This window comes from Xenopus laevis, chromosome 5S (genome assembly GCF_017654675.1).
Source record: "Xenopus laevis strain J_2021 chromosome 5S, Xenopus_laevis_v10.1, whole genome shotgun sequence".
NCBI lineage: Eukaryota > Metazoa > Chordata > Amphibia > Anura > Pipidae > Xenopus > Xenopus laevis.
In genome coordinates, this window is record NC_054380.1 from 104,557,321 (window position 1) to 104,570,318 (window position 12,998).

At 43.2% G+C, this 12,998-nt stretch overlaps 1 protein-coding gene across 5 annotated transcripts in view; it reads left to right on the forward strand.

Annotated features, from left to right (window-relative positions):
- The window catches only part of dhx36.S (DEAH-box helicase 36 S homeolog), a 38,095-nt gene that overhangs the window by 15,079 nt on the left and 10,018 nt on the right, over nucleotides 1-12,998 (forward strand). For 4 of the 5 annotated variants that reach the window (XM_018265749.2, XM_018265751.2, XM_018265750.2 and 1 more), the window contains 9 exons: nucleotides 459-602; nucleotides 7,969-8,086; nucleotides 8,178-8,276; nucleotides 8,955-9,128; nucleotides 9,576-9,662; nucleotides 10,891-10,974; nucleotides 11,538-11,637; nucleotides 11,870-11,960; nucleotides 12,538-12,658. In XM_018265749.2, coding sequence (XP_018121238.1) covers nucleotides 459-602; nucleotides 7,969-8,086; nucleotides 8,178-8,276; nucleotides 8,955-9,128; nucleotides 9,576-9,662; nucleotides 10,891-10,974; nucleotides 11,538-11,637; nucleotides 11,870-11,960; nucleotides 12,538-12,658 — 1,018 coding nt within the window. The remainder of the gene's footprint in view (nucleotides 1-458; nucleotides 603-7,968; nucleotides 8,087-8,177; nucleotides 8,277-8,954; nucleotides 9,129-9,575; nucleotides 9,663-10,890; nucleotides 10,975-11,537; nucleotides 11,638-11,869; nucleotides 11,961-12,537; nucleotides 12,659-12,998) is intronic. The other variant, XM_041564925.1, reaches the window with a different exon arrangement.

A 12,998-nucleotide genomic window follows, 5' to 3' on the forward strand; every position in this document is an offset into this window, starting at 1 on the left:
TGTTTTAAACTTTTGTCTACTTACTACTCAGATTTTCTATTAGTAAGCTGCTTATTTATGTCACTGCATACTCTAATCTTGGCCTTTCACTGTTTTAAATCTCTGCATCATGTGCATAATTGTGTTTAAAACAGGGGAGCTATGTTAGAAGTTGGTCTGTCGAGGTCAGTTTATTTAGATTTGGGTAAATACAAACACTGGATAACTGCTAAAACAGAAAAAAGGAAAATATACATAGTGACAATTACTTCTATTACTGGCAACAACTTGTACTTGTGAGATCACTGTCGATCTTACAATTTCTATGTTTTATGTTTGTGAAAGGTTTAAATAATATAATTTTAAAAAAAATCCCCAAATGGAATCTTTATTCAGTGTGCATCATTTATTTTGCATGGATCTATAGCCATTCCAGTTGTTAGTTTTTTTAAGACTGTTCTCTCTCCACTTTGTTGCAGTATTACTATAGATGATGTTGTGCATGTAATTGATGGAGGAAAAATAAAAGAGACCCACTACGATACACAAAATAACATCAGCACAATGACTGCAGAATGGGTTAGCCATGCCAATGCCAAGCAAAGGAAAGGCCGTGCAGGCAGGTAAGAATGAGCTATTTCTGTAAGGAAACATGACATTTACCATTTGATCTAAAAAAAGTATGAGATTGGTTATCAAGAAACCTGTTATCCAGAAAGCTATGAGAAGGCCATCTCCCATAGACTCCATTTTAATCAAAACAACTTTTTTTTTTCTCTTTAATTATAAAACTGTACATTATACTTTATCCCAACTAAGCAAAAACAATCCTATTGGGGTTTCATTAATGTTTAAATTAATTTTGGTAGATAAAATACTGAGATTCAAATTCTAGAAAGACCCATTATCCAAAAAAAATCCCAAGTCCCAAGCATTCTGGATAACAGGGTCCAATACTTGTATATGCTCAATTTTCTCTTGCCTAATTGGGGGACACAGGCACCGTGGGGATGAAGATCCTGCAGCTGGAGATGGACACTATGTTGCAAAATAAGACTCCTCCTCCTGCCCTGGGCTTCATCCCCTGCCTCCTCCTACAAACCTCAGTTTCTTTTAGTGTCCTCAGAAGGAGACGACACGCTTTTTCACTTCTTGTGGCTGGAGCACTGATCAGGGCCCCAGGCCTAAGGTCACGCCACACACACAGGGGCCACTGATTCACTCAAGCGCCTCTCCAGCTGCACACTATCCGCCCTTTAGCCTTCCCGCTCTTCGGAGGTCTGCAGGCTGGCTCCTCACCCCCCTACGCTGCTTTCCCGCTCTACGGAGGTCTGCATCAGCGGTATGCATCCACCCGGGTGTATAACAGTATAATTGCTCACATATATATATATGTATATATTTCACAACCGTGTATATATATATATATATATATATATTTATATGTGTGTCTCTTATTCCTAGGGGAAGTAATCCATAGGGCACAACTCAGCTGGCAACTTTCTAATGGTGAGTACCCTATTTTTAGTCCACTCTCCTGCACCCTCTCTACTGTCTGCCCCCCTTTTCTGTAAGGCTCCCTACTGGCTCTACTGCCGTTTGTTCTGTGTGGAACGCATGCGTTTCACCTCACCTCCCGCCCTTCTCTCTCTCTCTTCCTCTTCGAGTTCGGGATGCGCGCCCTTTTGCTGGTGGAACGCATTGCGTTCCATCGCATCTTTCCACCCACTTCCGTTTCCGCCCAGCTCCCTTCCCGCCAGGCGCACACTGCCACAAGCCGACGCTGCAGTCTACTACCGGATCCTCTCCGCACGGTACTGTCTATTCTCTCGGCGATCCATAGCCTCTGGCCCAATATGTGTATATATATATTATCCCTGTCTCACTCTCTCTCGCCGCTCAGCCTACACGCGCGCTTCCCTCCTGCGCTTCTGCTTCTGCCATCTATGCTGGGCTATGACTATTTATACTTATGCATGGTCATGTTTATATCTATATACATGTATATTATATATATATATATATCTATACATTTCTATACCACTTCTATGCCTCTGAACAGGCTATGTGGATGCTTGGGCGACTTTGCATTCTGTTGCTACATGCTATGCCTAATACTTCCAGAGTAGATGGACCCACTGGGCCCCCATTCATACCTCTGTTATTTTTCTCCACAGACCACACTTGCCTGGAGAATTCCCACAGCCATACCTCTGTCTAACGGAGGCCGATTCCCCTGCCTCATATATATATAAAAAAAAAAAAAAAAAAGGGTTTTTTACGGAATTTTAATTGGGACTTTTTCCTATACTCCTAACTGTTTCCCACGAAGGAGCAATATGGCTAACAAGGCAGAAGAGCCCAGGACCACTAAGTCCTCGGCTCAACCTCACCCGCAGGTCTCTTTTTTAGCCTGCTCAAATTGTACAACTAAATTTTCTTCAGCCTCGGCTGACTCATTGTGTGGGGCCTGCAGAAAATCCAATATACCACCTCTACCTCAGGCTAGTACTTCGGACCCTGATATACTTAGGGCTCTCTCCCTCTCACTCGCAGGCATCCAACATCTGGCCCGCATTCCCGAGACCTTAGACAGAGTTCTCGAGCACTTATCACAACCTTCCCATTCTCAACAACGTCTAGGGAAGTCTAAGCGCCAGGCCCCTTCTCCTTCAGACTCCCCCGGGGAGATCCTTTCTCCATCTGACGAAGAGGGTCAAGTCCTATCAGCCGAGGACTCGGATCAGGACCACCCTGATCCCGACATAGACACTCCCAGAACCCAAGGGGAAGTGGAAGGCCTTATTCAAGCAGTTCTCAACACGCTTAACATTGAGGAAGCTTCTCCCCCGCCTGAACCGGCAAAGAACATCTTTAAGCGACACAAGAAGAGCTCATGCCTGTTCCCTGCATACGATCAGCTCGACGAAATTATCAAGTCGCAATGGAAAAACCCTGATCACAGAGTACAACTTTCCAAAAGATTCACCCAAACCTACCCTTTTCCTAAGGAATGCATTGATCTCTGGTCTTCACCTCCAGCGGTTGATCCTCCCGTCTCCAGATTGTCAAGAAATACCACCATTCCTGTCGCCGACGCAGCGGCTTTCAAAGACCCTATAGACAAGCGCCTAGAGGGTTTCTGCAAATCCTCATTTACAGCTTCCGGCTCGGCCTTCCGACCCATCTTCGCTATCGCTTGGGTGGCCAAGGCCATGGAGATCTGGGTGGAACAGGCGGCACAACTCATAGGATCCGAAGATCCAACTACTGACAACATCCTTTCCCAAATTGCTGATGCTACGACCTACATCGGAGACGCAGCACTTGACGCAGCACGGATGGTGGCCCAAGCTTCAGCCCACTCTGTAGCCGCTCGCAGATATTTGTGGCTAAAGTCGTGGTCTGCTGATCTAACGTCCAAGCGCTCTCTAGTCAGCATTCCCTTTCAAGGCAAGCTCCTCTTCGGAGCCGAATTGGACAAGATCATTTCTCAGGCGACTGGAGGAAAGAGTACTCTACTTCCTCAAACCAGACCCAAGAGACCCCCCTTCAAGAGGAGGCCCTTTTTTCGACCCTTCCGACAAGGGCAAAGGTCGAAAACGCAAGTCGATAAGTCCACTTCCAACTTTCGCTCCCGTTTTCAGGGCAAACAAAGGCAGCCCTGGTCCTCCTCCAAAACTGCCTCCAAGCCCTCTCAAGATAAAACCCACAACGCATGAAGGTGTGCCCCCTCCCGAAGGGATACCCTTAGGAGGCCGACTCAAATCCTTTCGAGAGGTTTGGCACAGCAAGATTCGGGATCAGTGGGTCCTTCGAGTGGTTTCACAAGGACTATTGATAGACTTTTCTCACACCCCTCCCACCAGATTCTTCATTTCCAGACTGCCGGCCAAGGCCTCCGACAAAATCAAATTCCTGTCTGTCATACACGACCTGGCAGCGGAGGGCACCATTCAACCCGTCCCGCCAAACTCCATGGGAAGAGGCTACTATTCCAACCTCTTCATGGTTCCCAAAAAAGACGGATCACTCAGACCCGTCCTAGACCTGAAGGATCTCAACCCGTTCGTCAAAAGGTGCCACTTCAAAATGGAGTCAATACCATCAGTTCTTGCCTCTATGGAAGAAAACGAGTTCATGACTGTCATAGACATCAAGGACGCATACCTTCACATACCTATTCACCCAACTCATCACAGCTTCCTCCGATTCTTCGTGAACGGAAATCATTGGCAGTTCGTGGCTCTGCCATTCGGCCTATCGTCAGCTCCGCGCACCTTCACAAAGGTCATGGCGGCAGCCTTGGAGGAACTCCGACTAAAGGGCATCACTGTCATCCCCTATTTGGACGACCTACTCGTCAAGGGGCAGTCAGCGGCCTTGGCTCATCAGCACACTTCTCAAGTTCTCCAGACCCTGACATCTCTGGGCTGGACGATCAACTTCATCAAATCGAACCTTCGCCCGACTCAGTCCATACAGTACCTCGGCCTCATACTGGACTCCAGGCAAGGGAGAGCATTTCTACCGCAGGACAAGGCCCGGACCCTCCAAACCCGGATCCGATCTCTCATGGGGCCCAACAGGGTTCCCCTCCGGTCAGCCATGCAGACTTTGGGCACGATGGTCGCATCCTTCCCGGCCATCCCGTATGCACAATCCCACACCAGACTTCTTCAACACACCATCCTTCTGCACCAACGCAGAGATCGAGTCAACCTCGATCGCAAGATATCCATTCCAAGTCGGGTTCTCCTCTCCCTACATTGGTGGCTCCAACCACGTCGGACGACGGAGGGAAAACCCTTCCCCCCACATCACTGGACGATTCTCACCACAGACGCCAGTCTCAGAGGGTGGGGAGGAGTCACAGGCCACACCACAGTACAGGGTATCTGGACTCCAGAGGAACAGCGGCTACCGATCAACCTCCTAGAGCTCAGGGCGATACGCTACTCCCTGGACCACACGGCGATGGTACTCCGGGGTCACCCTGTGCGAATCCAGTCCGACAACGTGACGGCCGTTGCTTACATAAATCATCAAGGCGGCACCAGAAGCCTCGCGGCCCTCAGGGAAGCCCAGGCGATACTAGCATGGGCAGAGAGCAACGTTCCCGCCATCTCCGCGGTTCACATACCCGGTGTGGACAATTGGCTAGCGGACTACCTGAGCAGGGAAACCATCGATCACGGGGAATGGAGCCTTCACCGCGACGTGTTCCAACTCATCGTGGCAAGGTGGGGCCTGCCCGACATAGACCTCATGGCATCCAGGACCAACAGGCAAGTCCCGGCCTTTGTCTCCAGGAGCCTCGACCCCCTGGCTCACGCGGCGGACGCCTTAGTGATTCCGTGGCACTTCTCCAAGGCCTACATCTTCCCGCCGCTGGCTCTTCTACCAAAGGTGATCAAAAAGGTGAAAAGGGAAGGAACCCAGACCATCCTGGTGGCTCCCTACTGGCCCCGCAGGGCCTGGTTTGCCGATCTCGTCGCCATGGCAGTCGACGACCCCTTCCATCTCCCTCCACGGGCAGACCTCCTCACTCAGGGTCCAGTTGTCCACCCGAATTCTCATCTCTGGGCTTTAACGGCGTGGCTCTTGAGGCCTTGATTCTACGAGATTCGGGAGCACCTCCAGATGCGATACCCACCATGCTGAGGGCTCGCAAGCCTGTCTCCGCGAAGATCTACCACCGTGTCTGGAGGACCTTCATTTCATGGTGCGAGCACAGAACCCTTACCCCGCAGAAGGCAGGAGTCAAGGAGGTCCTCTCCTTTTTGCAGGATGGACTTTCGAAAGGGTTGGCCCTCAGCTCACTCAAGGTACAGGTCTCGGCCTTGTCTATTCTCCTTCAGTGCAAATTAGCCCTTAATCCAAAAATCAAGACTTTTCTACAGGGGGCTACTCGTATCATCCCACCGTATCGTTGCCCTGTACCCCCGTGGGACCTCAACTTGGTGCTCTCAGCATTGCAGGAGGAACCCTTTGAACCTCTTGACAAGCTTCCTCTGTCCACCCTTACGGAGAAAGTGTTGTTCCTTTTGGCAATCACATCAGCTCGGAGAGTTTCTGAACTTGCGGCTCTGTCTTGTAAATCGCCATTCACAGTTGTGCACATGGACAAGGTTGTCCTTAGACCCACTCCGGACTTTTTACCTAAGGTGGTCTCTGAATTCCACTTGAACCAGGACATTGTGGTGCCTTCCTTGTGTCCGAATCCCAAAGGTCCGATCGAGCACAAGCTCCACACACTGGATGTTGTTCGAGCTGTTTCTTTCTATCTGAAAGCCACGGAGGCAGTTCGCCGGACGGACGCACTGTTCATTCTCCCCGACGGCCCCAAACGGGGCACCAAGGCCTCCAAGACAACATTAGCCAAGTGGATCCGTTCCATTATTTCCAGAGCATACGCGGGGCGGGGCGGACTCCTCCGCTACAGGTTAAGGCTCACTCTACTCGTTCTCTCAGCACTTCGTGGGCTTTCCGTCACCAAGCTTCGGCGGAACAGATCTGTAAAGCGGCCACATGGGCATCACTCCATACTTTCACTCGCTTCTACAGGCTCCACACGCATGCTTCAACCGATGCTGCATTTGGGAGGAAGGTGCTCAGCGCTGTGGTTAGCTAGGCAGCTACTTTTCAGTGTCCCACCCTTTTGGGAGCTTTGGGACGTCCCCACGGTGCCTGTGTCCCCCAATTAGGCAAGAGAAAGAGAGATTTTTGTACTTACCGTTAAATCTTTTTCTCTTGTCCTATATTGGGGGACACAGGCCTTCCCTCCCTATTTTGACACTGTTTTTTCACGATCTGTGACGTTTTTTTCTATTGTGTTCTTGAGTTCTCAATTTTCGGGTGTTCAGTTTAGAGGGTGTTCTTTTTCGATTTCTCTTCTGTTTTGGGCTGTTTTGCTCCTTCTTCGGTTGAAACTGAGGTTTGTAGGAGGAGGCAGGGGATGAAGCCCAGGGCAGGAGGAGGAGTCTTATTTTGCAACATAGTGTCCATCTCCAGCTGCAGGATCTTCATCCCCACGGTGCCTGTGTCCCCCAATATAGGACAAGAGAAAAAGATTTAACGGTAAGTACAAAAATCTCTCTATAAATACAAAACCTACTGTACTAGTCCTGAGGTTCAGCGGCCATAATGATTCTTGTTGTTACAGTTGATTACAGCGTGCTATCGGCTAGAATTATGACTCTAAGCTTGTGTTGTCACCAAATATTTAAATCTTTAGCGCAAGATGGTGTTTTGTCAGTCATAGAAGCTAATGCTACAGTCAGTGCTAAATTAGTTCTGATGCAGAATACACTGATCTATGCCGCTATGTAATGTGTACCTTTTCTAACCCAATTCTTTGTTGATCTTTAGTTTTCATTTATCAAACTAGCATAAATGCATTTTAATCCGTACAAAAAGATTTATTCCGTTTAACTTCACAATTGCAATGTAGTACTACTCGATTGTCCTAAATGTAATTCACCTGCCACCTCTTACATTTTCAGTTGTATCTTCTTCCCTAAATCAATTGTAATGATTTCTAAATGACTCCAACCAACGTTTTTTTTTTTCCTACGATACAGACTTAAAAATTGCACATAATATTCATCCTGCAATTTAGCTTGTAACCTATTTTCTCCTCTGTTTCCACTGATCACTAGCTGCTGTAGAAATCTCAAATGGTAATCGATTGAAAATGCACATTGGGCCGATACACAATATAAAGAACAAAGCTAGCAGAAATACAATTTCCAATTAAGTGCAAGCAATCGACCAAAGAACATTTTGTATGTGAAAAGTTAATTATATAATATATGGTTTTGATCAGGAAAAATCTAAGGGCCTATACTGTAAAGAATAGATTATATACACCACAAAAGGAGACGATGATGTAAGATTAATGGCCAATGATTGACTTGGGCTTCATATTAAACGGTACACCTGATATTCTGCACTGACTTTGACATAACTCTATTTTATAATAAACAGAGTTCAACCTGGCCACTGCTACCATCTGTATAACAGCCTTCGGGATAGTCTTTTGGATGACTATCAATTACCAGAAATTGTGAGGATGCCATTGGAGGAACTTTGCCTCCAGATCAAGGTGAGAATAGAAGGACACTAAATGTAAAGGTGCGTAGTTGCTATTGAAACCTAGAAGTTGGTATTAATACATTTTCTAATTTCATTTTTAGATTTTAAAGCTTGGTGGCATTGGCTCTTTTCTGAGTAAATTAATGGATATCCCATCTAGAGAGGCAATATGTCTGGCAATTAACCATCTTATGGAATTGGTATGTGCTGATTTATATTGTTCAAAAATAAACTATACTGGAATTGGATCCTGGACCCCTGGATTAATAGCACGCAGGGTGTCTGGACTCTGATTTGTTGCTGTGTTTTATAATAATGGTTAACATATTAAAATGGTTAACATAATTTAAATTTGCTCCTAAAGAGCAAACTTTTTCTTTGTTATGGTTATGGGATTAAAGAGTGAGTGGTGAGCATAATCTATTAGAGGCACATTTATTTATTAAGGGTTGAATTTCGAATTGATTTGTGAGTTGTTTTTTTTTTTTTAATTTTTTTAAACTCCCTTAAATTCTATTGAATTAGAAATTCAACTTAGGGGAATTTATTATTACAATCGAATTGTAAAAACTCGTACGGATTTAAACGACCCAAAAACTCGAATTGAATTTGTTTGAATTCGATCAAACTCTGAATGAAACGCAAATGTCAGGACCCCTCAAATTTGAATTCTTAAAGGGCCAGAGTATGAGAAATCTTGAAAATGTAATTCTATTTAAAAAAAAATATATATATAATCGTATTGGGTTTGCTTTATTCCCTTGACGAATTTGACAGTTTTGACTATAAAAAAAATTCAAATTTTCAATTTGACCGTTTATAAATTTGCTCCTTAATGTTATTAATACTGCTTCTTCTTTTTTTTTTTTTTTTTACAGAATGCTCTAGATAATCATGAAGAATTGACCCCTTTGGGGTTTCACTTGGCACGATTACCAGTAGAACCACACATTGGCAAGATGATCTTGTTTGGAGCTCTTTTCTGTTGTCTGGATCCAGTTCTCACCATTGCAGCAAGCCTCAGTTTTAAAGATCCCTTTGTCATTCCTTTGGTAATGTGATAATTTATAAATTTAAAGCACAACAAATTGTTTATGAAAAATAGTTTTATGAAATATGTAAATGAGAGCAACATATTTTGTAGTCTATCATGTCTTTGACAGAAGAATTGAACAACAATTCTTCTGCATGCCACATGCCTTTTTTTTGTCTTAATTTGTAAATGTATTAATTTGCAAATTAGAGATTGCAGGTGGGGGCCTAGCCTTATTCTGCAGCAGATGCTCTTTAGTCATGAACCCGATGCCCATCATTCACTGAAAAGGATAGTAATGGCAATGTGAAATGGTTAATTAAAACCTCCATTCCCAAGGGCCATGCACTAATGATTTGCTGGTTTGCAGTTATAATACTTTGAAAATCCTTGCCTTTTAAGTTGTTTTGGATGCCTTTTTATGCATACTAGCTGAATAGCTGTGCTGTGTTTGTTAAACTCTAAGGGAAAAGAGAAAATGGCTGATGCAAGGCGGAAGGAATTATCCAGAAACTTAAAAAGTGACCATCTAACGGTGTTGAATGCATTTGAGGTGAGTAGGTAAGTTAAGTTGTATAGTCTACTATATGTCTTTTAGGAATATTTATGTTACTGCTTTTGTCGCACAGCAATTTCAACCACTTCAGGGAAGTGTTGGTTGAAAATGTCCTTGTAGGGGGTTATTTATCAAAATCTGAATTGATCTCATTATTTTCTGAAATATTCTCTGACCAAATCCGCATGGGTTATTTCCCCTTATTTGTCAATACATTTTTTTTCCCGACAAATTCCAGTGTGGGAAAAGCTTGAAAATCTTTTAAAACCACAAAATCTTCTGATTTTTGCACGAAACCCAGCACAGATCAGGATATCTTCAAGACTTCTCCTGTTGACTAACGTACAACCTCAGCCGGATTTTCGGATTCTGACTTTTTCCATCCTGTGGGAATAAAAATTTGTTTTTGGTTTTTTTTTCACTAAAGATTTGGATTTTATAGTCGAGAGTTTTTGGCATTTGGACTTTAATAAATAACTCCCTTAAAGCAGACCTGTCACCCAGACATAAAAAGCTGTATAATAAAAGTCCTTTTCAAATGAATCATGAAATCCATGATTATTAAAGCATTCATAGCTGTTGTAAACTAATTTCAAAATCTCAACTGTCAATCAAATATTGCCTGCCCCTCCTCTATGCCTTAGGCATAGAGGCAGAGCAGGTAATTAGTTTCACTTTCCATTCTGCACTTATTTGATGTCACTGCACTCCCTACATTCCCCCTCTGTGTTTACCATTTAATTGTGTAACCAGGGCATGGGGATGGACATCAGGTCCCCCATTCTGGTGCACAAAGAAGACTTTGAGATGATGCAAGGCTTGTCTTAATAAAAGTGTCCACAAAATGGCTCCTGCCTGCTTATGCATTCCCAGACTGAAGGAAACAAGATTCAAATACTTTATATAGTGTAATTAAAGTTTATTTTGCTTGACTAATGTGATAAAAAAGGATTTGGAGTAATTATTTCAGGTGACCGGTCCCCTTTAATGTAAAACCATTTCTGGCGAAGAAATGGTCCATGTAATTGATGTATTTCTTTGCTTTTATAGTAAACATTGAAGCAATGTTATTAGTGCATTGTTACTGGTCTTTTTTTGATCTGATTTTATTCTTTCTCGTGTATTTCATTTCTAAATGGTAATGATGATGTGAACTTTCCTAATTTCCACTGAACTATTAAACCTCTTAAAGTTAAAAAAAATCTGTTTTTTGTTGTTGTTTCAGGGCTGGGAATATGCCAAATGGCGGGGAGCCAGAGCAGAGAGAGACTATTGCTGGGAAAACTTTCTGTCTTCTAACACATTAAAGGTAGCTTTGTGTTTGAAAGGCATAAAAAAACAAGCCATTACAGTCGCTATTGTTAGTAAATTAGACGCAACAGTTGATAACATTCATACTAATATGTTTTAACCTATTGTCAGCGTTAGACATTTTTTAATAAAGCCTGCAAGTAATCTAAAACATACCATGAACACTGTTGTGCTGTTCTAAGTGGTAAATGGTGTCTGGTTAACAAACTTAACTGGAAGCTTTCATTCAAGACAGTGATATTTAACTTCACCCAGTGGGACGATTTATTTCTCATTCCGCATGTTTGTGAATGGAATTGTATTAAAATGGTCATGAAATCCCTTGGTGTACGACAAAACAAAGACTCCCTAACACCAGACAACCTTAATACACATCCTGAAATTGTTAATGGATTTAAGATCTGATCCTACACTCATTACTCTCTGCAGTCTCAAGGCAGTCCTGATAACCAAACCTATTTTGGTTCTTGAAGTAATGACAGATAATGTGGATTTATTTTGATTTTGATACTATGATCAAACCCTTATTCTTGATTATTCATTGTTAATTTTTTTCCTCAGATGTTGAGTAACATGAAAGGACAGTTCGCTGAACACCTACTAAATGCAGGTTTTGTGAGCAGTAGGAATCCAAACGATCCTAAATCAAATAACAATTCCAGTGAGTATTAGAAACCATTTACTTAAGTCATTTTGGCCTTTATGCTCAATGAATTGCTTAATACCCTTGTCTCCTTTCAGATTGTAAACTCTAATGAGTCCTCCTTATTTCCTATGTCAGTATTTGAATATAATGTGCACATCCTTGTATTGTACAGTGCTGCAGAATATTTTGGAGCTTTATAAACAGGTGGGATTAGTGACTAATGCAAACAATCTGTTTACTTTAACAGACAACGAGAAGCTCATTAAAGCTGTTATTTGTGCTGGTTTATATCCGAAGGTAGCAAAGATTCGGCAAAGTCTCAGCAAAAAGCGGAAAATGTAAGTAGGCTAAATATTATGATATAGTTGGGAGTCTAAACAGATGTTCCTCTTGCTTTCTCTGTGGTTGCTTACTTTGCTTTTATGTCTATTGCTGAATGTAATGGCTTCTTCATTCTCTGAAACACAGAGTACAAGTGCTGGATATGAAGCAAAACCAATATGGCTGATGCTTAGATGCACATAGTATTGTTCTAGATAATTCAGCTGTTCTGCAGCTAGTCTGGGGGCTGACAAATTGGGGACCGGTTATATTTTTGTATAATTATTGTGATCTTGAATCAAACGTATACGTTCGAGTCCTGCGCGGGTCCATTTTTTGGAACCCGTACCCGCAGCCTTCAAACTGGACACGCAACCCGCATTCTTACCCACTACCCGACCTGCAGAACCGCCGACCCGCGTCTATACCCGCAGGGTGCCCGACCCACTGCAGGACTCTAGTATACGTTGCATATGTGAATACGCACACTTATTATTGTATTATTAGAGTGATGAATAGGACTTTAAGTGGACGAAATCATATATGTAAGTCCAAGATGTGTTCATTCTAAGAAACATTTTTTCCCCCCTCTAGGGTAAAGGTATATACAAAATCCGATGGAAAGGTCAACATTCACCCAAAGTCTGTCAATGTGGAAGAAACAGAATTTCACTATTCATGGCTTGTCTACCATCTGAAGATGAGAACCTCTAGTGTATGTATCTTCTTTCACCTCTGCCTGCTTGTGGGATACATTGGATTTTCTTACTTGCATTGGATACATTGGATGTTCTTACTTGCATTGGATACATTAGGTTTTTCTTACTTTAAGAGCATTTTCATATGGTATTTTGTTGTGTGCAGGTAGTCCTATATTCATATATTTTATTGGCAGATTTAGTAGATTATAAAACATGAGCTTTCGACAGTTCTTGGGTCGCCACTTCAATGCAGAAATTGAAAAAACCCTTTTACATGAATTTGCACGGGATAAAAAAAAAAATGTTCTAAATCTGACATGTATATAAAATCATTGCTGTGCAGATATTCCTTGG